The following is a 27,464-nucleotide window of genomic DNA, read 5'->3' as shown; positions in this document are numbered from 1 at the left end:
CCTAAAGCCATCTGTAATTCAATGCCCACTCTACATACAGGGTTTTACACACAGCAGAATAGGCACTTGCAGTGGCCAGACGATTAATAAGACTGATACATAACATTTTGGTACCATTACCCATTCTGGATGCTTTAAAATTTTAATATGAGCATGTAAAGTTCATACAAGTTGAGCCTCTCTAATCCGGAACTCTCTCGTCTGGCAAACTTCATAATCCAGCATTGACATCAGTTAGCTGGACAACCACTTATGAGCGTGGACAAGTTTCTCCTGGCTCTCAGTGTTCTGTGCTGTTATTTAGCTGCAATTTACCCCTAAACATCTTCTAAGAGCCCAGTAAGCAGTGGAAAAGTGTTGGTAATGTGCTAGAAAATATCCAACTTTCCATCATCCAGCCCATTTCTTTCATCGGGCACCAGTCACGTCCCAAGTGTGCTGGATGAGGGAGGTTCAACGTGTACTAATTGAGAGCTTGAACTCCGGACTTTGTGCAGGCAGAGTGTGGAAGGGGTGGGGGTGCCGCACAGGGAGAAGACAAAGACTTTCACAAAGCTTCACTGTGCTTTCTCCCAGAGGACGTGAAGGTCCCATGAAACAATATTCACAATACCATGTTGAACACACACCTTTCCCCAACCAAACAGCACCTACCGGGTCCTGAGACTCCATGGACGTAGCCAAATACATTCTCCCTGTCTTCATCTCGGATCTTGGGTAGCTTGGAAAAGTTCATCCTGCCCGTTTACCTGCCTGGTAAGACAATCAAGAGTTCACTTTACACTGAGCAGGAAGAGACCTAAACCAATAACTAGTGGGCTCCTATATTTAGCTCCCCTAGCCCGTTGCTTCTAATTAACAGAAAGCCCAGTGCAGCAATCTCAAAATTCACCATGGTCTGATGCCCCTCAAATCCCACCTTCACCCCTATGTATTCGCAGCCAGCTGTACTTAATAACCGTTTGCTTGATTTTTAATTCCGCAAGACATACAGTATGAACAAGCTCTACTTCTGTTGACATTGAACGCTGGCAATACAGAAATTATAGAATTATTCCCCCCACCTCGTGATTTTAACTACCAGGAAGTACAATACACACCACCACTAGATACAGCAAACTATGCTTTGAATGTATTATTTTAACCCCAGTGTTCATCTCCTGCTCCCCTGCTTACTAGAAGGCTCGCTTACAATCTGCAACATTTACTAGAGTAAGTGATGTCACACCTTTCAAATACGCATTTCTGAGCTGCATAACTATTGTATTCAGCTGAAAGTACCACAATATCTACAATCTCCCCCATCCCACCCCAACATGCATTTTCAAAGCATCACTTTGGTGTTATGTTTCTGGGATTGACCGATCAAATGTACTTTTCCTGTAGGTCTTCTTTTGTATGGCTATGTACAGCCATTAATTTCATCTGAAGTTGACTGAGCCAAATGAATTCATCAAGAGTAGCAGAGTTGATTGCAGCAGTTCCTTCTTCTTGGGCCGCGTATAGATATAAGTTCAATGGTCTATTGTGGGGAATCACACTCGTACATTGGGGAGTGCTTGATTTTCCACTTGTGCATTAGCTGTCTACATCTAGAATGACTGGATAGATGGAGATAAACACATCTTATAGAGCTGAAAGGGACCTTGAGAGGTCATCGAGTCCAGTTCCCTGCCCGCTTAGCAGGATCAAGCACCATCCCTGACGGATTTACTTTAATTTTTAAATCTACTTGCCCCAGACCCCTCAAGGATTGAGCTCAAACCCCTGGGTTTACAAGGCCAATGCTATTGGCTCAACTTCAATTCAGAGTTGCCAGTGGAAGGTCAAACTCAGGAAATTTCGGCGTGGGATCTGGCAAAAGGTGCTTATTTTTTAAAGTCTATTTTAACCCAGTCTGCTTTCCAAGCCTCCTCCCAATCAGAGCCACACTGCATGAGGCTCAACAAATGTTCTCTAACAGGCATGCTGAGCTAGTGAGAGTCTGTGTTGCGGGGGAGTGTTCTCGGGATTGTGGTGACCAGGAAGACATGTTTTCCTGAGTTTCACAGGAAGTCACAGCAGCAGTATTGGCAGGGGAGCAATATTAGGCCACATAGCCATAGTGCAGGAGCCATTTAAGGGTTCCCATGATGTAATGCATTCACCTGGGTACTTACAAGTCACAAGTGCATGGATAAGGAGCAGATGCAGCCACAAATATTAAGCTACTGAATACAGAAGTGCTATTTAAGATGTTCTGAACATGGATGCCTCTGCACCCCAGATTGTACCTGCTGGTTTCTGGAGTAGGTTGGCTCATTTTTAGTTGTGCAGCTACCTTCTCAAGATGATCTTGAGATAAGCAGGAGTTGCTCTGGCAATAAAAATCAGACCAGGAGTTCTCTCACCAAAGAAGCCCCGCTACACTCCTTCGACACAGCAAGACACCAGCACTGGGCTTGACCGTGTGCAGAATCTTGGATTTCACACATTCAAATCATCAAGCTTGGATGCTATGGCAACATCTTGGCGCTGCTCGCAGAGTACTGGTTACCAAAAATCTGGTCAAATTCAGTAGCTTCCAACAGGGGGAAGTGTACAAAAGAGAAGGGCATCAACTCTACCAAAACACTTGCCTCGATCCCCCAGGTGAACCTTCCTCTGTCAGCATTGACAAAGTAAAAGAAGGACTTGATGGGAAAAAAGGGGAAGGCTGCGTGCGCTGACGACATTCCTTCGGAATTCTTCCACCATATCGGTCCCAAAGGACGCCAGCAGCTAGCAATGTTGTATTCTTCTACCCAAAGGACAATATGCTGAGGGGCAATAGTAATTATCTTTCCAAAGCCTGGAAAGCTCCCTGATGAAGTGGGAAGCTATAGGTCAATCTTCCTATTATACACGTCCTATGTTTTTCTTAAACATTTCATCCTCAAAAGAATCATCCTTTTACTGGGCCAGTTAACCCTATTAAAAAGGCAGGCTTCCAGCCAAAACATTTTGACCAAGTTTTGGCACTCACAATTCACACGGAGGCTGGCTATCAAAAAAAGAAAATCATCTTAAAGACTGGATCAGTATTTGTTGATCTGTCACCTGCATATGAGAGAGGATGGATTAAGGGCCTGATGCTGAAACTTTCTAAACTGATACCTAGTTATCGAACACTTTACCTGCCGTTGACCATATTGAATAAGAGGCCCGTGTGGGTGAACATGAGTAATGGGACCTGCTCATCCCATATCACGAACAACAGGCTACCACAAGGCTTTGTATGTGCCCCAACCTTTTTCAGTGTTTACACAGAAGTAACATGCCTCCAATTAAATCATGAAAATTTAGATATGCAGAAGCTCTTGCCATGACAAGCCAAGCATCAAACCTCCACGACACTGAGAAAGCATTAACTGAAGATTTCCATAATATGGAACAATATTTCTGCAAACAGGCTCAAACCTGACCCTGGGCGATTGTGAATACTATTCAGCTTGATAATAAGAGTGCTAAAACCACACTAGAAATAAGTTTCTGTGATAAAAATTATCACCACAATTACATTCCAACATATCTCAGAGGACCTTAACTGCACCCTTTCCTTCTACAAGTCACCTGACAGCAACAACATAGCCCTGCAAAATCCACACAGCTGTCTCACAACTGAGTGTATAGCAATTGAAAGCTAACAGGAGGTCTTTCCCAGTCAGTAAACCCTATCTAAAAAATGGATTTAGCGTTTAGAAATAAGGATTTGCACAACAGCTCTGCACAGACCAGACAGACTGGAGATCCATGTTCTCGTACTAACCGGCAGCTGAGCTGCCCTGAGCATAGGTGCCAATACCTTTAACAGCTCTTTGCTTTGTCACCCATCATCCCACCTATGTGCTACCTTGGAGACTCAATCCAATATTACTACCTAGGTGGGCACCACTTGCTACCTGTATATTAATTTCTAGGACAAGTACAAATAAAGTACTGGGAACAGTCCCAGAGAATGTGTATCCACATAAGAGATTGGATATAGCCAACAGCAGTTTATCCCCACCACCAAATCAACCAATGGTGTGGCTGAGTTCAGCCTCAAAGTCTGCCCTATGCTCAATGTTTCTCCTGGGATAACTAACAACGGGGGTCATCAGGCATTGGAAAAAAACTCATCCTCAGACCAACAAGCCCTAGTGAAAAGATGCATGTGCAACTGACTTCATCTACACATGCATAGCACCTGTCCCACCCTCCCTGCAGGGCTCCTCTTCCCAGTCTGCTCTCTACCCATCGCAGGGAGAAGGCTGCTGCTTTCCAGGGTACTTAGGGCTAGGCTTCTTAGTTCTTCCATGGTGCATAGGTCCTCTGATACCTACCTGCCTGTCCTACCAAAAGATTCTGTTCCAGCTGCTCTTTCACCCAAGGGTCCACTCCCTAGCCCAACTCAGCCAAAATTCCTACTCACCCTCAGCAAGCAAGTTTTTCCAAGCCCGAGTGCTCACTCTCTGTAGCGGTTTGTGTGACGTGGATACCCATTTATTCATTTCGCAGGCCACCGAAGAGACAGATGATCATGACTCAGTCCCTACCAACTTGAATGGGAAATAGCAACCTAGAGATGAAAAGCTGGGTATTCCATTTCTAATTCCCAGAGCTGCAGTCTTTCTGGGCACAGAATGTCCTGTAACCATTAAGTAGGTCAGAAACAGAGCAGAGTCCTCAGCACCTTGAAGCTACACAGCATAGCTCAGTGTTAGAAGCCAATTATAAAGTTGGTTGGGAATTCTGTCAGCTACCTGACAACTTCCAGAGGGTCAAACAGCCACCTGAAGCTCAGAGGCAAAGGAATTGCTACAGTAGTGGCTCTGGTAGAGTCACCCCACATTGTAGATCACAGTAACAAAACACTTACTGCAGCTCTTACATGCAATTGCTTCCGAGACTGAAAAAGCAGCAAGATTTAGAATTCCACCCAGAACATTTACTCCAAGAGATCCTTACAGCTAGAAGCTCCAGAGCCAGTAATGCTACTGGCAGGCTAAGTTCCTACCTACACAGGCCTTTAAAAGGCGCACTGAAGCAAAGACCCAGCTTCAGTGCTTCTCATCCACCTCACTTAACCAAGGCATGAGGGGATTTTGATCAGCTAAACCATGGGTGTCCAACCTTTTGGCTTGCCTGGGCCACACTGAGTGAAGATAGTCTTGGGCCACGTACAAAATATATAATATAGTTAATGTATATAAATCACGTAATATGTTAAAAATTTACGATCTTGTGGGGCCGCATTACTAGCTGTCCAGGGCCGCGGGTTGGACACACCTGACTTAAACCATTTTATATCGGTTCCTTCTGGAGCTTCGGCTTGCTCATCAGGAAGGTCAGCTGTGAGGCACCGCCACTGATGTTATTGAAAGGGTTTAACTCATTTTCAGTCAAGCTTTTGCAGAGCCCACAGCATGCGGCTAAAGCAATCATTCATGGACAGACAAGCACATGCATATAGACCTGCAGCGCAAAAAAAAAAAAAAAAAATTGTATATCGGTCTTTGTTCATCCTTCACCGGACAATCACTTCCCTTTCTCTAACATCCCCACTCCTCCCTTGTCTTCTGTCCAGAAGGATCCCAAAGTCATCATCCGCACCCACCACTCCTTTCCCAGCTTTGGAACCATTCCATTAGATTGCCCTTGGCCCAGCATTTCAAGCTGTTCATCCTGATCTCCAAGGGTACGCAGCTACGTTGCGGCTGGCAAGTATGACTCCCAGCCATGCTAGGCAGAGTCACACTAGCTCACCTCAAGTTGGCAGGCTAAAAACAGCAACACAGATGTTGCGGCACAGACGGTGGCTCACACTAGCCATCTGAGTTCAAACCCACCTGCTTTAATAGGCTTGAGCTTGGGGGACCGAGGGGGGTGGGACACAACAGTGGTTTACACTTCTGCCCATGCTGCATCAACCACATTATTTTTGGCATGTTGAGCTAGCAAGTCTGTGCTGGGAAATCACCTCTCCCAGTTGCAGCCTAGGCACGCCCAACGTCTGCACAGCACTGCTCTGGGCCACCTCTCCAAAACTAACGTCCATTGCCCTAGCAACGAAACCTGCTTTAGCACTTCCTCTGGCTCCTTCACCCACGTGTTTAGAACAGCCTCCACATCCTGATGCACTTAGCCCCAAGCCACGTGGCCCAGCCGCACTGACACCTTTCCCAAGAAGCTACAAGTCCTGAAATACTGAACACTATCTAGGATCCGCGGTTCAGTAGCTCCACCACTGAGCTGCCTGGCCATGGTGCTTGAGTTGGTTCTGTACTTTCTCATCTGAGACCATACTGTCCTCCCTCTACAGAGAAGGCCTGTGTCACTTTTTCTGCACTGTGCTCAACATACCGGGGGAACTCAGGTATCAGTGTGCTATAGGAGGGTGCTGTCTGCCAGCCAGTACTGCACTATGAACACAGATACAGGTTGTGCTGAGCGTACAACTACCACCACACTACTGTCCTTCATCAGCCAAGACCCACTTAAGTGCTGAATACCTTGGTCCCTTAAGAGGGCTCCCTCAACTCCTGGGGTTAACCACCACACACAGATCTCTTCCTTGGTCACCCCCACTGTGAGTACAAGGGACAGAGAATGTAACAGACTCAAGCTTTACTGACCAGTTTTGATCTCTTAACAAAATGTTTAAACAATGACTTTAAAGATCCTTTCACAGCAGCCTTTAAATATAACGAGTGTATTTTGTCCCACCCCCCTGCTTTGCTACCAGAGATCAGAACATAATCAACATTCAGATTTGGATGGCTGGAAGCTGTATGAGCTACTTCGGCATACCATGCATCCAACCAGTCCTTTTAGAATGGAATCCATAGGGACCAGACAGAAAAGCCCCAAATCCAGTTGTTTTCAACCTAGATTCCCCAATAAAGTCTTTTGGCTGCAAAACTGACCTCAAGAAATGAAAGGTTTTCTGCTGCTAGTGTAAGAAAGCACCAAATATTCTGTCACAGTTACCATCTTTTGCCTTTTAAATGTGATATGCAATCCCTGATGAAGACACATTCAAAGCTGTTCAAAATTTAAGCTCCATACTCTGGGACAAAAATCTGTTGTAAATATTAAGACCCTGATGAGATGATCACAAAGTGCCTTTTTGTAACAGACTAGTGTATACACCATGATACCATAAATATCAAAGAATTTCTTACCTTTGTTGATGTGGCAAGAAATTCCACAGACTAGATGAAGCAAGCAAACCCAGGATTCGGCACTAAAACAGCAACACTTGGTAGCAAATGACTGTCCTTCCTCCAAATCTCCCCAACCTCCTACACAGAAGGATGCAAAAAGCCTGCTGCAGTGGGGAAAGAAATTCCAGCCACACAGCAAAGACAATCACCTGACTTGATGACTCATCTGTCTCTCCCAAACAGCACTGAGGAATGCTGCAATAGCAAATGAGCCTTGGGCAGCTTGATCTGAGCTCTTGTTGTGTCTTCTTCCTCATTTTTAGCTGCACTTTCCTATCTTAACTGTCAGGAGGTAAAAGTAACATCACCATTCACAGCAAATTCCTCCTGCGAAGGTCTCTAGAAGCAAAGCTGGTAAATTCAGCCTTGCAAATTAACTTAGTTAAACAAAATCCTTAAAGGAGGCAGCATTCTACAACTTCTACCAGTTGTTCAGGTCAGTCTATACAATCAGCTAGTTCGTTTTCAATGCACTGTTCTACCTAGCTATTTACTTGTGGGTTTACATAGCTACGCTTGCATATCAACGCACAAGATGCTAATTGTAATGCAGTTTTAAGGAATGACTGTTGAACACTTGACAGCAGCCTACGAATGAAATACAGCTGTTACATTGAAGAAAGCAGGGAGAGAAAGTGCGATATTATTTACCATTGAAGTACTTAACAGACAATGAACTCGGGGTGAGATAACAAATAAGTCCATATGGTCATTTAGTGCTGTTAAAATTAAAAGCTTTCTGTAGCCTACCGAGCAAATGAACAAGAAGTCCTGTGGCAGTTTTTAGACCATGAGCTTTCATGGGCAAAGACCTGCTTCATCAGATGCATGTAAAAGAAGAGTGTTAGCTATGAAGAGCAACATTCTTCTTGCAGCAAGAACTGCTAGAATTTGCTATGTAAAATAGAAACATGGCAACAGCTGCATGCTCTTTGACGAGGTCTCCTTCTTAAAATATAGTCTCGAGAATAAGGTGACCATATCTCCCTGTCCCAAATATAGGACAGGGCGATGGGGGGGTGGTGTGTGGCTCCTCCTGACTCTGTCAAGCCCTGGGTAGCCAGGAAAGAAGTGTCAGCCACCAGCACTGCCTCAGGAGCCCCAGGGAAGCAGCATCTGCCAGCCCTGTCCTGGAGAAGCTGCAGCTGCCCACGTTCCCCAAGCCCTGGGGAAGCAGCCGCTGCCCATGCACCCCTGCTGCCCCAACATCTTGGGAAGCGACTTCCACCAGCAAGGAGACAGGCCTGAAAACGGGACAAATTTGTCCCTTTTAAAAAAATAAGTAGGGACGTCTTTTTGGCATCCCAAATACGGGACCATCCCACCCAATATGGGTCAGATGGTCACCCTCCTCAAGAACAACAAAAGCAGCACACAGTTATGAACCCTTCTCAGTTGGACAATAGCACAGATGCTGCCACTCCACAGTGTGCCACATGCATTGCCTGGGACTGGTATGAAGAATGCTGCTGGCCCAGCAATTTTGCCTCAGTAAGTTACATGGTGGGATTCAACCTGGCATGGGTCATTTCACCAAACTGAGGCATCAAAGATTAGTTTTACTGCATTAGAAACATGCTGATCAGTTTTAATTCCCACCAGGACACAAGTTTACAGGGTCACTATCCAGAAACCCTTATGGAATGTGCATCATAGCGCATGGTTAATGAACTAAGAACAAAATGAGTTGTCAACAGAAGGTTCTTCAGAGTTGAGCGTTCCAGACTAAAGTGGTTCGCACCTCATACTGAGTTACTGTAACATCCAGGCCATCAGCCAAACTCAGCTTAGTATTTGGTTCAAAGACCCACATAGATCTGGCTTTAAATGGAGTGCCTGCATAAAATGTGTCTCCCTATGCTCATTCAGCCCATTGGGAGAGCAGAGCCTAGCACAGGAGTCAGCAACCAAAAGAGCAAAAAAAAAGAGCCTTTTCTTTGAACTTGGTAAAAATCATTATTTCAAGAGCTGAAATGCATGTGAATACGAGACAGTCCTTAATAAATAATGTCAAACCGTACTTTTGTAACCCCTACTTTAAGAACAGCGCACCCACATCCCACAAAACTCTGCACATATTAAAGAGGGAGTTATGCAATATTTCGAGATCATACATTATTTGCTATTTAGTTAGATTACTTTTGCTACTTTGGTGAACTTTTTTTTAAATTTGCAATTATAGCACCAGGAGCCACAAAGAAGTCCTTAAAAACTTGTGACTCCAGAGCCACAGTTTGCAGACCTCTGGCCTAACATGTTATGCAAATCTAGCTGTTCAGCAATCTCTGGGCATGTGGTCAGGGTCCTGTAATTAGTAACAAAAACTATACAGTCATCACCGCTCTTAGTTTCCCGTCACTTGGCTAGTTAATACTTCCCTTTCCAAAAAAAACAAAAAAAAAAACCAAAGGTGTGTGGACTACAGTAGGGTCTGAACACTCGCAAGTGCTATATTCATAAACTAAACAGTACCCTTCACGCCACACAGAATCAACCTGTTCTAGAATTACAGGCACCAAGGGGGGGGGGGATTACTGTTCATTTTGGCAAGTTTACTAGCTCAGAGACATCTGAGGGCTGTACTTACAGTGATAAGAGCTACACTGGAAGATAGTCACTGTCATACACCATGGAGGCAGATTACACGATAACTGTTGCAACAGTCTTGCCATTCAAATATCGGAAACATCTGTAGGTCAGCCAGTTGGCCACTGTCTTGTAAGCCATACAAACAAAACCAGACATATTAGTCTTCTTTAGGTGTTTATATGGCCATTCTCAATGTAACAGATACTGAAACTCTGCTTCAAAGTGGCTCTTAGTTCTTCATTGGTTTGGTGCCTACATCAATGTTCAAAGACTCAAGGTCCTGTTCAAAGCTGGCAGATTTCAATAGTAACCCAAGAGCCTGATCTCAGGAGAAAACTTTACTGTTTGACCAGGACTGAAAAGACTGACCAGTTTGGTCTTGTATTCTAACAGCTGAGGACAGCCTCGACTCAATGGCTACATCTTCACCGCAGGCTTCTGTTGACAGAAGTTGTCTCAACAGAGCATGTGTCCAGACTGCAGAACTCTCGGAAGAGATCTGCTGGTTCTCAGCATTCTGTCGACATAAGAACATAAGAATGGCCATTACTGGGTCAGACCAAAGTTCTACCTAGCCCAGCATCCTGTCTGCCGACAGCAGGCAATGCCAGGTGCCCCAGAGGGAGGGGACCGAAGACCATGATCAAATGACTTGTCTCCAGCCTCTGACAAAACAGAGGCCAGGGGCACCATTCCTACCCACTGGCTAATGGCCTTTTATGGACCTCACCTCCATGAATTTATCTAGTTCTTCTAACTCTCTTACAGCCTTAGCCTTCACAGCCTCCTCTGGCAAGGAGTTCCCCAGGTTGACTGTGCGCTGTGTGAAAAAGCTCTCTTTTCTTAGTTTTAAACTTGCTGCCCATTAATTTAATTTGGTGTCCTCTAGTTCTTGTATGACGTGAACAAGTAAGTAATTTTTCTTTATTCACCCTCTCCACACCATACATGATTTTATATACCTCTATCATATTCCCCCCTCAGTCTCCTCTTTTATGAGCTAAAGAGTCCCAGTCTCTTTAACCTCTCCTCATAAGGGACCCATTCCAACCCCCTAATCAGTTTAGTTGCCCTTTCCTAAACCTAATGGATGTCTCGACAGAGGGGGGGTTTCTGACATTTGGCCCCATGTGGATGGGCCAAATGTCAGAAAAGCCCTCCCAACAGAACTGTTGGCAAAAGGTATGCAAATTGCACACCACAGTTTGCATATATCTTTTGCTCCCAATTCCCTGTAGTCTAGGCACAGCCGGAGAGAAAAGGTCAGCTGTTGCAAAAGGTCCAAAAGATGGCATTCAGGGTTCTGTATGGCATGTGGGGGATGAATGACTTTATAATCACATGCCTTGTGCAACAGCCAGTCTGTTCCTCCAAAAGAAATGTTTTCAGCCGCCTTACTCATGTCAACATTTAAAGCTACAAAAAATTTTGTGGAAGACAACAAATACCCTGGACAACCCTTACAAGCCAGTCAGCATTAACTGGGTGTAAAGTTGCATTAAAATTGTTGCTTAGTTATGTTAAAATGTAATGCTTCTTGTTGCTGATACTATATTCAACTTGCTAGCCCACCAAAAATGAAAATAAGCCACACCCCTATGTTAGCAGCTCACATCCTGGTCTATATTACTATTTTGTAATAGATAAAGGTCGTACAACACCACTGAAGACATTTTTAGCACTAACACTTCAGCAAAGATCAAAGATTTCAAATATAGTAATTCATTAAATATACCCATACTTGGAACAAGCTTCTCTACTAGAAAATATTTTTCCTGAACTCACAGATGAAGCAATGAAAGGACAAACTAACTTTATAATGACACTTGTGCTCAAGTTCTCAAACAACTTAGTGCACTGTGATTAGATCTCCAAGAGAAAGAAAATGCCTTGTTCATTTAAGTATTCTTGCATGCAACATTAAGATACTCTAATGCTAAAGATTCCTCAGTTAGGGACACTTGCCTTTAAAAGAAAGATTAATGTTACCAAACCTTCAATTTAAGAAAAAGGTCTGAAAACCAATTGGTTTTGAAAGCTGTATCTGAATTAATTTTCTATACAGAGGCCTTTATCAGAAGCTGGTCTAAATACTATAAATACATATGACAGGACAATTCACGACTTCCTCTAGGAGAGGTTATGACGACTTCTGAATTGGAGTTGAATTTGTACACATGAAATGCGTTAGATAATGCTGTAAGAGCAGAAAAAAGACTACAGGTTGAACCTGTCTTGTCCAGCACCCTGGGGGCCTGACTGGTGTCAGGCTAGAATATTTGTCAGCACATTACCAGCATTTCCTCTGCTCACTGGGCTCTAAGGAGACACTGGGGGGTAAATTACAGCAAACAGCGAAGAACATTGAGAGCCAGGTCTGCTGGCTGGAAACAAACTTTATGGGACCATGGGAAACTTGGCCACAACCACGGTAACTGATCATCCAGCTAACTAAAATTACGCCAAATTACAGGTGTTGCAGGATACAAGCATTCCAGAAAAGATGGGTTCAACCTGTATCAAATTAGGGCTAAATTTGTAAGCAGAGGAAGATACTAATTACCTTGTAACTCAGCTCTAAAAGTAAGGTCAGTCAGATTTGGAGATTTTGTAATCAATTACTTGAGGTACTTACAGTACCTTAAGAAAATAAAATACCAGTCATCAGCATTTGGGAGAATTCTTAAAACTGTGTTAATAGTTTCATTTGCTGATAAAGTGGTGCTGTAATTTAAAACAAAATAATCTTAGTTGTGATCAGTGTTCCCTATAAGCTGTGCACTTGGGCAGTCACCCCAGAGAAATTCAGGTGCCACCCAGATGATTCGCAGAGTGCCCATAATATTTATTCTGTACATGGATGGAAAAAGAGAGAGAACATTGCTTGTGATGTAGCATAACTCATTAAGGCTCTAGAAGACACTTAAGTCCTGCAACTGACAAACTTAAGTGTCCCCTTTTCTCCAAAATAATTTGCAAATTGGCTACTTTTTGTATTTCATCAGAAAAATATTGTACCTTTCCTTTCATTCACTGACCTTATATTGTACTCAGATTCTTAACACTGGACAGAGGGGAAATTTTTTTAAGTTACACACAAACTTGCTTCCATAAGTACTATTCCTATTTCATACACAGAAGTGTGAACAAGCCATGTATTTAAAGCCTCTCAGTAGATGGGGCTTTAAGGGAAGTTCTGACAAAAACATGCTTTATGGTAATATTTGAAAACAGAAGCCCTGTCTCAGTGCAATATCTCCCCCCTCACTGTCACTTCCCTCCCTCCCACCAACCCTTGCCACCACTGTCAAATTTTGCACTGTGGGAGTAAGTTTCAGCTCAGCTGTCCAGTGTTTTGAGAGATTTTCACATGCACAATCAGAAAAGTCACCTGGTTGTCAACTACTTCATTTCAAAGCCAGACAAATTTCATGTTGGAGGCTTTGAGAACCAGTCTAGAACTAGAAACAGCACTGGAGAGTAACAATAGAATTAATTTTAATCTAAAGGGACAGAGATTTTTCCCTTTTTAAAAAAAAAATTCAAAAGTGGGAAGTTTTTTTTCCCCGCCCCCTAACCCCATTTTGGCTGAGAACTTCTTGGCCGATTCAACAATGTTGCCTGAGAGCAATCTCTGTCCTTAAAGGTGCATTGAAGTTGAATTATAATGATGATTCCTGCCAACTGTTTGTCAGGAATTGCATTTAATAATTGTGGGGAAAAAATATTTTTAAATATAGCTTCCTCTGTCAAATTTCACTTCCCCACTACTTCAGATTTCATAACTCCAAGAGGTCCGTGAAGTTTCATGGTGGGGAAGACAATGCCAAGTACGCATACAGAAATGGTGAAGACAAACAAAACATATATTATCTAAAAATGGGGAAAGCAGTGAACGGCACATGACAAAAGTACTTAAGGTGAACGCAAAGAAACATAAGCAACTTTAGAAACACTTCAGGTATGTCAATAGGCAAGATGACAGTATATGCGGTTATCTACAAACAGCAAAATAATGTACATTGGAGGGAACTGTGTGAACTACTGAACATACTTATTGTGGGGTTTTAATTAACTGTATTAGCTGAGGAAAAAAGACCAGGGCATTACTGTATACAGCTCAGTGCATAGCAGCAGTCAAAAGAGCAAACAAAACGTTTGGTTTTCTTAACTGAGTAAAAATTATAATCCCAGCATATAATCCAACAATAGAGCTTCTCTGGAACACTATACTAGTTCTGGTCATCATGGCTCAAAAGGGCACAACAAAATTGCAAGGGTTTCAGAGATGAGTCGCAAGAGTAATAAGCAGCCTCCAAAAATGTTTGTGAAAAGAGATGTAAAAGACTGGGGCTACATACCTTGAAGATACAAGAAAGGATGCCACACAGTAAGTGGTGTAAGTAAGGTAAATTGGGAACTTCTACTAACTAAACCTCATAGTAAAGAGCAAAGAGACAAAGAAATTGAAAGTGGCAAACTGAAACGTGGAAATTTATTTCCACAAGGTAGTACTGGACAGAGTTTAGAACCCAAGCAAGATTTAGACATTTAAACACAGAAAATTGCAATTAAAAAGAGTGTCTTGGAAGGATGTTGCGATAGAAGACAATGATATCCTGGATAACGCTTACCAAGTGTCACACCTTTGGGGTTTACAGAATGTAAGAACTGCCATTGTGGGTCAATGTCGGGTGTTTCAGAGGGAATGAATAGAACAGGTAAGCATCAAGTGTTCCACCCACTGTCACCAATTTCTAACTTCTAGCATACAGCAGCTAGGGCCTCTATATTGTGATACAAACACAACATTCAAATCTTGGATTGCTACTGTGGGATCGTATATATCTTATTTAAGAGGAAGACAAGATTTATGCAACCTTTGGGGGGAGGTTTAAGAACTTCAAAGGGCCTTTAGAAGAGAATATATGTGAAGAGGATGTCTTAGGAAAAGCAAGAGGGAGGAGAATGCAAAATGACACACCCAGAATCCATCTATTTGAAGCTGTCAGCAGGCCCTCTTTGCCTGCCTGACTACTTATTCAGGGTGTCTTCTAAGTCATACTGGATACATGAGTGACACCAAAGTCTACAGGGCAACTTTCTGGCTCATGCAGGTGACACACACACACCTGCTCTGACCCAAGTTACAGCACTGTAAAATGCAAGTGTAAACTATGTCATAGGACTGGTAGTGCAGCTCCCAGTGCTGTTAGGTATTGCCACCTCCACAAGGCTTTACCTAGAAAGTCAGCAAAGCTATATTCCAGTGCTCTTGCCTTAATCACACTGCTGCAGCTGTGCTTTTAAGTCATCAAGTGTAGACATAGCCAAAGGATGAACCTGAGGCAGGGGCTGAAAAAATATTCACACCAGAGTCCACCTTGCAGACAGGGTGATCACAGATAAGCTTTTAGGTATCGGTACAAGGGTACTTTGTTTTAATTTTTTTTAAATTCCTTTTAAATTTCTACTAATTACTCCTTGCTTAGAATGAACTATGTGGCAAGTTATGCTGTGGCAATAATACTGTATACTGTCTCAGAAGAGTAGGCAAAAGAAGCCTGCTTAAGCAGCTTGTCCTTTGCTGGGATTTCATGGTATTGGTCAAAGACCACGTGACCTGGATACAGTAGACACTCGAGGTACATTCCCATGCACCCTCGGTAGCTCAAATTTTGCTTAAGTTGGGGGCGGCTCCACCCCGCCACCCCCAGTGGAACGCATGTTCTGCAGCTGGGAAAGCAGCAGGAGCACCTGGAGCTCCTTTTCAAAAGTAAGTCCTGGGGTATGGGGACAGTTGGAGGGGGTTAAGCCTGGTGATGGGTTGGGGTTGCGGGGGAGGGAGAAGGACAGGGTGATGGTGAGATGGGCCATGTGACCCTTTGAGGGTGGAGCCAGACACAGGTATGGGGGAATGGGATGATGGCAAATTAAGCACAACTCGAAATCACACAGATTACTGTACCTCTCAGTCCATCCAAGACAAGCAACAACTGGGGAACCAGAAGCCTAGAATGGGTGCCCTTACTGGGCCACAGAAAGGGAATGCAGGTGCAGTTGCCCAGAAGAAAACAAAGAAGAGCTAGAAAACGTTTTAGGGAGGACAAAGCTTTAAACCACAGAACTTTTCTAACAACCAGGATTAGGACTCCTGAGGGCAGGATACCCCTTTTAGACTGTAGCGTGGTTCTTCTGAAACAGTTGGTATGAGCTGCTGCTGGACACAATATTAGACTAAAAGGGATCTCTACTCTGATTCAGTAGGCCAGTTCCTTATCTTCAACTTTCTAAAGCGGGGGAGGGGGGGTGCCAGAAAAAAAATTTTCAGGACTTCTGTGTACATATGAAGAAACAATATGAAGAAACAAGGCCAGCTTTCTTTCCTGAGCAGATCACCTTTAAATCCAGTGCAAAGAGAGTTGATTTGTAAAAGTAAAGAGGACCAAGAAATTCTGGACCAACTATTTCCCTGGAATCCAATATTAGGAGTTGGGAGTTGCAATACAAAGGAAGAGCGTTTTCTGGTTTCCTCTGTCCACTCTATCCTTCTGTAGTCACACTTCTTGAAATATATAGTGAGTAAGGGTGAAACACACAGGCATGATATTCCACATCAATCCATTGTCTCATTTTCTTGACTCTGTTCCCCACCAGTGGGTCATGTGGACTTAACTGCTCATGGAAAAAAAAGAAAGTCAGTAGTAATTTCAAGTCAAAAGAAAATTTTGGAGTTGTTGAAGGAAAAAAAAAAGAAAAATCTATTTTTGCGCTTTTCCTCCAATAGGAGCTCTTATCTAACACAGTCAAACTTGTTTTAATGGAGGCAAGACGTTAAATGAGATGTTGTGAAATCCTTTACTACTTTGAAGATGAGATCTTCATCTTCCAGAGACATTTTCCCCCCCACAGATTTCCGACCTTAGTCTATTTCCTGTATTAAAATGTGTTCATAGGATTCTCCTTGTATTATTCCCTAGTTCAAGTTCAGTTGCTGAATTTGAACTGAAGCATGTCTGTTAGAAAAGCCATCTACTTTTGATTTAAAGATATCCAGTGAGGAGACTCCACTACAATGTTTGGTGAAGTGTTCCAATGGTTAATTATCCTCACTGTTAAAATCTGACACCTTATTTCTAGTCTAATTTAGCCTAGCTTCAACTTCCAGCAATTGGATATTGTTATATTTTTGTCTGCTATATTGAAGAGCCCTCTATTATTTAAATTCTGTTACCTTGGTAAGTACATATAAACTGATTAAGTGATCCCCGAATCGTCTCTTTGAAGAGATAAAAAGATTGAGTTTATTGCAGCTTCTCACTATACAGCATGCTTTCCAAGCTTTTGGACATTTCTTGTAGTCCTTCTCCAAGCCTCTACAATTTATTAATATCATTCCTAAACTGTGGATACCCGAACTGAACACTACTCCAGCATTGATTGTACAAGTACCAAACCAAGAAGTAATATCAACTTCTTATGATGTATTTTACCATCCAAGAATCAAAATTAGTCCTTTGGCCAATGACACACTCAGAGCTAATAACCAGTTAATTATCCACCATGGTTTCTAAAGTTGCTTCCCCCCTATCCCCCCATATAGTCACTGCCTCTCAAGATAGTTCCCAATCCTGTAAGAATGTTCTGTGTTCTTTGTCTCTAGACTTATGATCTTACATTTGGCCATACTGGAACACACAATGTCTTCTCCCAGTTTGCTGAGTGATATCGGCGGCCTGTCCTCTTGCTTATTCACCCTCCCCTAACCTTTTGTCATCTGTAAAATTTTAATCACTATTTCTCACTTTTATATTTTTCTCTAATAAAAACATAAAAAGTTACAAAGAGGATAGGGCTAAGAACTGATCCCCCTTGGACACCTCCACTTGATGATTCTCCATTTACAATTACATCTTGAGACTTGTCAGTTAATCAGTTTTTAATCAATTAATGTAATATATATCATGTAGATTTTGCATTATCATCATTTATCAATCAAGATGTCATGTATCCAAGTTAAATGTCTTACAGAAGACTTACCACCTATATCAATTAATTTATTTTTTCATCAAAAACAGATCAAGCGCAACTAATCAGCCAAGATTTATTTTTGATAAATCAATGCCCATTGGCATTAGTCACCCTCTAATTCTTTTTGAGTTGAGTTGAGTACATTATCAGCTGTTCTATTATTTCATTTGGGATCAAATTCAGGCCAACAAGCCTATCTGTGCCTGTGGAAACAAGAGGAGCAGGAGAAACACTTTGTGAAACGTGGGCCTAGGGGTCTGGGGGCCCTGCTCCCCACCCCTGGGCAGGGCCAAGGGTTGAGGGGCAGGGCTTAGGGCAGTCAGTCCTGCTTCCCCCTGTCCCACCTACTGTGTGCAGAGCTGCAACAGAGTGCTCCACTGTATTTCAAAGGCGCCAGTGTTCCTGCCACCACTGCTGCTGCTAAGAGTGTGGCTGGAGTTTTGGGCCCCTTTGAAATGCTGGGTCCAGGGCCAACTGTCCCCTTAGCCCTGCTCGCATTAGCAAGCCTGATAAGAGCCTTAGATGTGATGTCTGAAAGTTGTGAAAGAAAGCAGGGCTTGGTGTGCACATGGAGGTTTTCAGGAACCACATGCTACGGGGAGACACTTATTCCTAAATTAGACCAGCTACAGTCGTTGGAGTCAAGAAAATTTGATAGTCAGTACCATGGTCTCACACCACCAGATCACACTAAGACAGGTTTTGCAGAGACACGGCATAGGGAGCCATATAGCAACACTCCGAGCGTGACGGTATCACCCTGTTCTCACCTAATCTCCAGTGCATTCAACTGGCTCCGTTCAGTGCCAAGTGAAACCCCCGCATCCCTGTCCCGGGGTTTGGCCGAGGCATGTACAACAGCTTGGGAAAAAGAAGACAACGCGATATTTCTGACCGCCTATCCCACCCCGCTGGAAACCTACACCCTGCACGAGAGAGTCAAGGGCCATCTCTCTGGCTCTCACTTTCCCATCCTGGGGCTCCCACAGTCCTGAGCCGAGTCCTTCCCGGGGCCCCGCTCAGCCTACGCCGCAGCTGGGCCACATCACTTGGGCACAGTCACAACGCCGCTCCAGGGAGCCGCTGCCGAGCGCTGCCCCCGGCCAGCGTCACCCCCCTCCCACGTTTCTGCCCTGCTGCAAAAAACTTGCCAGCTTCGGCCCCAGCCCGCAGAGCGTCTCCCTTCGCCCAGCAGCGTGGCGAGGCCACCAGCTCGGCTGGGGCACTCGGCGCCCTTACGCGCCGCCACCACGAGGGATCCCGCCCCCGGCCCACGACTCCGGGGCCCGCAGGGCTGAGTACGTCTCCGGGCCCCGCCCCCGAGCGCGGCGCTTCTCACCCCAGCCGGGGGCCGCATCTCGCGGGAGGGGTGCTCACCTGGGCGGGCGATAGGAGCCGACCCCCTTCGCTCCGCTTCTCTTCAATGGCAGGCGGCGGCGATCAGCTGATCAGTCGGTCCCAGGGCGCATGCGCCGTGCCCCGGAAATGAGCGAATCAGAGAGCCCTGCTACAGGAATTCTTTTTTTTAAAAGTGACAGGTGGCGGATGCGGAGGCTGGTGATTGGCCTCGCTAGGTCACGTGACAGTCCAAGGCGCTTCCCGCGGCGCGGCCTGTCGGGAGGTCACGTGGGTGGCGCCGCAGCGCGCCAGTCCAGTCACGGCGCAGCCAGACGAGGGTGACGTGGGGTCACGTCGGCGGGATAGGGCGGAGCGCGGCGGACGGGCGGCCCGAGGCCCATGTGGAGGGGGAGCTGCAGCCGGACGAACCGCCAGCGCCCAGGAGAAGGAGGAGGAGGCCGGAGCCGCATCGCCGGCCCCGCACGCACTGAGCGCGGATCCCGGCCCCGCCAGGTCGTACCATGAAGGGGTGAGTGCGGCTCCGGCCTGCCGCGGCCTCGCTCTGACAGGGCCTCCCCGTGCCCCCGGCTGGCGGCGGCTCGTCCTGCCTGTGCCCTGGCTGGCAGCGCGGCCTGGGATCTGCCGGCTCCTACCCGGCCCCGGAATCTGCGCGCGCGGCTGGGACTGGTGGCGCGTTTCTCCCGCGCAGCGCCGCTCCTCCACCGCGCCGTTAATCCCCGCGCAGCCGCCGCTTCCCGCCCGAGCGGGTCATTCCAGGCCGCCTCTTTCCCCACTCCGAAATCCTTGTTCCCGGCCCCGGCTGGCGGCTTGCTCGTTGCCCTATGGGTGCTTGGTGCGGGGAGCTGCGGCTATGCAGCTATGCGGCTGGGGTTCGGTGTTACCTTGTGCGTCGGGCAAAGTCTGCCCCTTGTCTGCAGGGAGCGCGGCGCCTGGCTCTTCCAAGGTACCTCATCTGCGTGACAAAACCCACTCTCTTCTTCCTTGTCTCGCTTGATCTGCTTTACTACAGAAATCCTGGCGGGAAGAGTGGGGTCCTCCCATTCTGCCGTTGAGGAATGCAGATCCTCGTTTTGTGCGGAGGTCTTTCCTGTGAAGCTATCTGGCAAAATTAGATGTAAAACAAATTTTAGCATCGAGCTTTGCTGCCATTAATAATAGTGATGATGCAAACGGTGTCATCAGATTAGTATCTGGAAGCCGCTCAGGAAAGTCTGCAATGGACATAATGTTTTATCTTAAAATGCATCCTATCGTGGTTAGGTAGAATTTGTGAGCCTGCTTTATAGGGAAGATGGAAATAATGGTGTCCTTTGCATGAGTGTTTGCTTTGATGTAGCATTTGCATTTTATTTAAGCTTCTTGAGATAGCAGGATGGGGTGGAACCGAAAGAACTATGCTTTGCAGTTAACAGTGATTTGGGGTCTCCCTCTCTTCAGGGTTGTCTTATGAGAATCTAGTGTTGGGATTTCAAATCTGGTAAATAAAATACTGATTCCAGTGTTGCATACAAAGCACCATGATTTAGCACTCTGAATGCAGGACTGAAGCCATGAGATTTGGGTTTATTTTCCAGCTCTGTTGACGTATTATGTGACTGTAGGCAAATCATTTCACCTCTGTATTTCAGTTTCTCCTATATGAAAGAAAGGGGGTTCCCAAGCTGCCTTCCAGATGTGGTGTTGCAAATAATTACTCTTTGAAAAGTGTTATGTAAGTGCCAGATATTGCTATTCCAGTTTGGTTGCTTAAGGTAGGAGAAATGGTAGCCGAAGTACTTAAGTTTTTTTAACCTTTTGCTGCTATTAACTTGTTGAGGTGATGTCGCATCGCCAAGTTTTATCATCAAGCAGCATTGGTAGCTTTTATTTCTTTTGTCTAGTTTCAGACACTTTAAGTGGTTTTTGGGACTGAGTCAGTGAAGCTGAGAGATGAAAACATGAGCTCTAAAACTTAACAAACATCAGGTCTGCATTCTGTGTAATAATTTTCTGGAAACACATATGAATAAAAGATTGCCCAATAGAAGTGATGTATTCTTGTCTCTTCCCTCACTCCTTTGGGAGCTAGTCAGTTACCTTATTTGGCATAGGCAAGTACATGGGAAGGGCAATAGACGTGAGCAGCAAAGGTGTGCCAGCAGTTGGCATAATCATTGTCAGCTCTTCTGTTGCTGACTTTCCCCCCGCCCCCTTCTCTTTGTAACACTCTCTGACAGATCTCTACAGCTTGGCTGTTCTCTGACTTCATGCTGATTATGAATCAGAAAGAGGACATCTTTGGGCCTGGGTACGCTATACATACATCTGTGCATGTCAGGGTAGAGCAGGCTGAGGTCTTTTGCCAGGATATAGTTAGAGGCAGTGTGCCCAAGAGCAGGGCTGCCATTTTTTCTCTACCCTTATGTTTTCACTGGCTATTCAGTTTGGGGGGCTCTTATACAAGTACAACATCCTTCTATCACCCCCTCACCGTCATTTAATACTGCATTTTATGTCCCTAGCCCTGCTCTATTTCAGGAAGAAGCCCCTCGCCCAAATGATCTGAAGGGCCACAGAACTAAGGAGGCGGGAGCCTGGTGTATGTAGTTTGTGATTCTTTCCCAATTTCTGTGAATTTGAAAGAACATGCTGTAGTGAAACTGTGTATGCTGTTGCTTCATGTTCTGTGTGGAGATTATCATACCATTCACTGTAGCCATAGGATCGGCATAGGCCCAGAACCTCCTCTGCTGAGAGCAAGGAGAGAGCAATGAGACAGCTGCTGTGGCTCCCTGAATTCTAGTGAGTGAACCCGACTATCAGCCTCTGAATAACTTGTCCACTGGTGCTGCTTAAAGAAGTTCCCTGATACTTCTTAGGAAACCAGTATTACTGGGAGGACCCTCTTCTCATTTTAATTCTTCTGTCAATGGTCTTTCCAATACTGCAAGTTTTAGCACAGAGATCCTTGTTGCTGAGGGATATTGCATAGAAGGGTCTCCTCTGGAAAAGAGCTGTGGTTTCTTTCAGGGAGGCTGTGGAAAAGTTTTCTTCATTTGTTCTGTTGTATGTGGGATTAAACTTTTGGAATGGTAATTAATCGGGGTCATGTTCGCTTTGGTCTCATCTTCCATGCCCTCCCTGTGACGTAATCAGTGTCTACACTACAAAACTATGTTGACCTAATTTGTTTGCACACAGCCAACCACACTTACTAAATTGCTTGTGCATGCGCTCACTTGGCTCTGTGTAGCAGCAGTGCACAGCCACACCAGAGGTGCTTTTATTGATTTTATTGTCGTTATGGGTTGGCCCTGAATGCCAGTATCAGTTGATGTAAGTAATGTTGTTTCTGCACTGACACGGTGCCAATCTAATTACATCAAATGTGACTTTATTCTGTTTTGGAAGGTAGTTACTAAATTGGCCTAGAGAGGCATTTACATCACCAGGAACCAAATTTAAGTGAAGACACTTCCGCAGGTAGATCAACATGAGATCTCTTATGTCGACCTAACCCTGTAAGGTAGACCCAGCCTTACTTACTAAGCTTAGCCAGTTTAAAAGCTATCTTCCAAACTTTTTCAAGTTCATGAAATTGGTGAAACTAATGGTCAACGGAAATCCACTTTTGCTTCCCTTATTTTTGTCATAAATCCAGTTTTCCTAAGTGTGTGTGGGGGGGAGACCTGAATAAGAGAAACTTAGACTCCACCCCCTTTGACCTTGCTGCATTCAAGGCAGGTGGGAATAGCATTTTTTTTCTCTATATCACACTCCTATTAAGGCTGTTTTGTTAATGTTACACTGTTGCCTCCAAGCAAGGACTGTAGAAAGGGAAGTTCTCACTGATTTGCAGAAGCTCAAATTACAATGTGCGGATTAACAGTTCTGTGGGATTTGTAATGTGTCAGAAAATAAAGTTACACCATCTGCTGAGGCAGAAGGGTTGTAGCCAGAAGGCAAGCTTCAAAGAGAAATAGCAGAAGCGCCTTTTCTCAGAGGCTTTATCTGTGCTTTATGGATGATACTGCTTATGGTTGATAGCGTTTATGCTTGCTTAAATAAAATCTGTTTTGAAATTAATTTGGTGAAACTAGTTCAGACCCCCTTTGTGTGGACACATAATTTTACATTGTCTAACCTAATTCTGTAATTCATTAATCAAATTAAGATGGTATACCAGCCCTTAAAGATTTCATTTTAGAACTGTGACACTCAATAGGCAGCTTGGGGGCCAAATGTGGTCTGCCACGGACTCCTATGTGCTCTGACAGCTCACCTTAAAGCCATACTCACGATTTAATTAATGAACAGTGATGTGGCTGGAAATTGTTATCTAATAAGCAATTTACTGTCAGTGCTTAATTGGTAACAAAAAATACCAGGGTTCAGCCCCAGCAAGCACTGGCAAAAATTAAGCACTAGCTGAGTGGCAAGAGAACAGTGACTGCTGGCTGACCATCCAGCTCTGAAGGAAGTGATGCTGGCAGCAGCAATGCAAAAGTAAGTTTCATAGTCAGTGCTTTTTTTTGTGCTGTTACTTGCCAGTACTGAGAAACTGGCACCTCGGTAGCCCCGGTCATGGAATAGGCTGTGGGGTAGGGAAGCTAGCTGAATACAGTAAACCCTCGAGTTACATGAGGATTGCATTCTTGCAACCCCTGCGTAATTCAAATTTTCCTGCAAGCTGCGGGGAGAGGGAACCAGGCTACAGCTTGGTTCCCGAGCCTGGTTCCCGGTTTCCCTGGGCTTTCAGGAGCCAGAAAACTGACCAGCCCACCAGGACTGGTCAGTTTTGTGGCTCCCAGAGTGGCGGGGGGCTGGGAACCCTCTGCTTGTGGGACCTAGGAAACTGATCAGTTCACTCTTGCATGCTGCGGGTGGTGGCACTGGGCACTGACTTTGAGGTTTCCCTGGGAATGCTCCACCCCGCTTGGCACAAGGCCCCACATTCACTTTGCCCCTTTCCTATAGGCCCCACTGTCACTCCACTTCTTCCAGTCTCTCCCTGAGTGCATTGTGGTTCTTTCTGACCCTGATCCTCCTGCCAAGTAGCTGATTGGCAGCAGGCAGGAGATGCTTTGGAGGAGGAGCTGATCAGCAGGTGGGTGCTGAGCACACACCTTTTTTTTTTTTTTCTTGTGAATTCTCCAACCGTGGAACACCAACAGAGTCAGTTCCTGTGCCTAGAGATACCAGAGCACAAATATAGTACAGGTTGAACCTCTCTAATCTGGTACCCTTTTGACCTGCTCAATGCCAGCTGAGAAAATTTGCTGGTTACTGGGCTCTTAGAAGAAATTTAGGGGTGCATTACCACTAAATAACTGCACAGAACCCTGAGAACCAGGACTGGTGTCTATAAACAAATTTTATGGGACCATGGAGAAACCCATTTATAAGTGGGTCATCCAGTTAACGAAAGTCATGTCGGATTACAGTTGTCAGATGAAGAGATTTCCAAAGTAGAGGTATACAACCTGCACTGCTTTCTAGGTCTACGGTTCTTATCATACTATTGGCTACAATTGAGCTAGGACTCTGCCTTTTCCTTTCATTTGTGTTGGAAAGGAGCCAAAATTTAATGTGAGTGGAAGTAAACATCACAATGTCCACAGCAAAAAATGAGCTTTTAACACAACCTGGACAATGATTTTTCTTTTTTTTTTTTAATCGTGTTACCTCATGTAAACACAGAAATCTTGTTCAATATGCCAAACCACTGTGTCTGTTTGGAAGGCCATCAACATGGCACACCACTTTAAATCAAAGTGGAGCAACTTCAGTGTAGCCTCTCCTCCTTGCAGCATTGCAAAATGTGACAAAATTTGAAAACTTCATATCACACTTCAGATGTCATTCTCAGAACATCAGCCACTGCGCAGAAAAAGCAACAGCTCCTTTTCTCCAGATAATGTTGATACTATCTAAGAAAAAGGCTGTCCTAGATGCTGAGCTTGTGAAGGAGTACATTTTGGAAATTCCAGAGGGACTTTTTGCTGGAGCACAAAGATGACATTGTGAAGCAAGTTCCCATGTGTGATCCTATGGCAGTCCAATTGGAGGTAACTGGATTGTTTCAGCATTGCTTTCTGATTTAAAGGAAAAAAAAAAAGCCAAATATCCATATTTTGCAGTGAACAGGTGAAACAATTTAAGTCAGGGTTGAGCAAACTTTTTATGTCAGACCCCACTTTTTGTCGCTGCAATTAGCAGTGCCCCCAGCCTGTCTAGTGTAATCCAACTGAAATTTTTATTGATTTATGTTTATATGGTTTATAAATCAAACCTTTTGGCATGTGTAAGAAAATAAATTAGCATGTAAAAGCTGTATTAATCAGTATATAAATGTGAATATGCATATGTAAAAAGAGCAACATATTTCAACATTTTAATGAGATGGATAAATCTGAGGCCCAGCAGCCGATTGTTCTGCATGCCCCCTTAAAAAATTTCATGTCTCCATGAGGGGGCTTGTCCCCCACTTTGCTCACCCTGATTTAAGTGGGACTGCCTGTCTATTGCCATTTATTAGATTTTATAATGCTGAAATTTTTAAGGAAGAATTTTTGTGCTTAATAACATTAGAAACCTACACCAGAAGAGGGATAATTTTTGGAAAAGACCATTTAAAAACCAGTGGTTTAGGTGTGCAGAAAGTAATCTTGTTCCTCAGAGACAGAAGTGCTGCTATGACAGGGAAAGCAGGGTGTTGCTTTCTATTTTACAGCAATATACCATGCATTAAATATGCTTTGCTATGTCATTCACCTGACTCTCCTGTGTAGTAAATTGTTGGGGAATTGGAACAAAAAGAGTGGGTGTTGTGATGCGATTAGTGAACCGCAAACACTCTACTTCTAGCTTGCAACATTTTCCTTTTTAAAAGCTATTTTACAAAACATTTTGACTAAGTACCAGGGACCTTTTGCACCATCTAAACTCTGTTTAAGTAGCAGGCATGTGTTAGAAGTTTGTGCACTTCTGAAGCAAATAGAATGTCTTTCAAACTACAAGTCCAACAATGCTGCTGGTCACTTGAATTGCCTCAACTTTCAGCTCCAAGAACGTACAAGCAGTGTTCAGGATCTGTTTGAGAAAAAGTATGTGCCTTTCAATCTTAAAATCTTTCAGATAGATTTAACTGCAAAGACATTGCACTTTTCCTGCACTGCATGTTATTACTGTAGGTCAGGGGTCAGCAATTCCGGGCAAGGGTGCTAAGAGTGGCACAGAAGTTGATTTTCATTGGCATGTGAGGCGGGAGCTCAGCCCCGCCCCTCCCTCATGCAGCAGCCTGCTCAAAGCCAAGCTGCCTGTAGATTAACAAAAGACCAGTTAATGCTACCAGCCGCCACCTAAACGGTAAAGCTCTGCATCTTAATTTATTTACTAATGAAGCTATTAGTAGGATTATTAGTGATTTTAAAAAGCATCACCAACACTCGCGTAGAGGTCAAAAGGTAAAATTTCTGCACTCCACCTCTGAGAAGTTGCCGATATAGGTGAAACTTTGAAAATGATTCAAGAATGCCTAACGCATCCTATAGATTTGAGAATTTTAAAACTGCAAAGGATTTGCTTTTATTCTTGATCCGTCTTGTGATGGACTTTGTCCTTCTGAAGCAAAAACAGTTTTTGATTAACTGATGAAGATGCCTTTCAATTAAAAATTGTAAGGCTTCAGGTGGTAATATGTGGACTGAATATGATGACCAATTTCAGAACAGCCAGAATATAGCCATCTGTCTTTTAATGGTGTTCAGATCAATATACCTCTGTGAATCTGGGTTTTCGACCAGGAAGGTTATTTTTTTTAAAAAGCAGCAATCTCCTGTGCATGCACCTTGCCCTGATATATTAACCACTGTTAGCAAAGTTTGCCAGAGGTGGTCAGCATCATCGCTCCTGCTAGAGATTCCCACAAACACAGGTGGCGATGGTGATATATCAACTTTATTAAAAGATAGAAACACTGGTAATTACTTCAGCAGTAGCATTTATGCTGATGCCAGACAGGAGGCTCAGGCAGTACAAATTGTGATTATTCTTCTTTCTGTCTGGCTTTGCCATCGTTTTTTTTTAAAGGAGCTGTTTTTTGCCAGGGGGGGGTGTCAGGCTTCTGTGTAAGTGGCCCACCTCTTGTAGTATATGCTTCTAATTGAGCATGACTGCTCACCACTACAGTAAACCCTCAATTTAATGGGCTTGTGGGAAGGGGCTTCTGGCATTTCACTATGCCAGAAAGTCCATTAAATGTGAGGGTCTATTGCCTGC

At 44.3% G+C, this 27,464-nt stretch overlaps 2 protein-coding genes across 4 annotated transcripts in view; one reads left to right on the top strand and one right to left on the bottom strand.

Annotated features, from left to right (window-relative positions):
- The window catches only part of ATP6V1A (ATPase H+ transporting V1 subunit A), a 40,051-nt gene extending 20,773 nt beyond the window's left edge, over nucleotides 1-19,278 (bottom strand). The window contains exons 1-2 of one of the 2 annotated variants that reach the window (XM_075000896.1): nucleotides 19,224-19,278; nucleotides 655-753 (exon numbers count right to left, since the gene is read on the bottom strand). In XM_075000896.1, coding sequence (XP_074856997.1) covers nucleotides 655-736 — 82 coding nt within the window. In that variant the 5' untranslated portion in view covers nucleotides 737-753; nucleotides 19,224-19,278. Of the gene's footprint in view, nucleotides 1-654; nucleotides 754-7,184; nucleotides 7,331-19,223 lie in introns of those variants that run through there. The other variant, XM_075000906.1, reaches the window with a different exon arrangement.
- A 256-nt stretch (nucleotides 19,279-19,534) lies between these two features.
- NAA50 (N-alpha-acetyltransferase 50, NatE catalytic subunit) overlaps nucleotides 19,535-27,464 on the top strand; it is a 36,183-nt gene continuing 28,253 nt past the window's right edge. The window contains exon 1 of one of the 2 annotated variants that reach the window (XM_075000882.1): nucleotides 19,535-19,713. In XM_075000882.1, the coding sequence (XP_074856983.1) occupies nucleotides 19,706-19,713 (8 nt within the window). In that variant the 5' untranslated portion in view covers nucleotides 19,535-19,705. The remainder of the gene's footprint in view (nucleotides 19,714-27,464) is intronic. The other variant, XM_075000874.1, reaches the window with a different exon arrangement.

This window comes from Carettochelys insculpta, chromosome 1 (assembly GCF_033958435.1).
Source record: "Carettochelys insculpta isolate YL-2023 chromosome 1, ASM3395843v1, whole genome shotgun sequence".
Classification (NCBI taxonomy): domain Eukaryota; kingdom Metazoa; phylum Chordata; order Testudines; family Carettochelyidae; genus Carettochelys; species Carettochelys insculpta.
The sequence above is the reverse complement of the archived record's forward strand: the minus strand, read 5'-3'. Positions and strand labels throughout refer to the sequence as shown.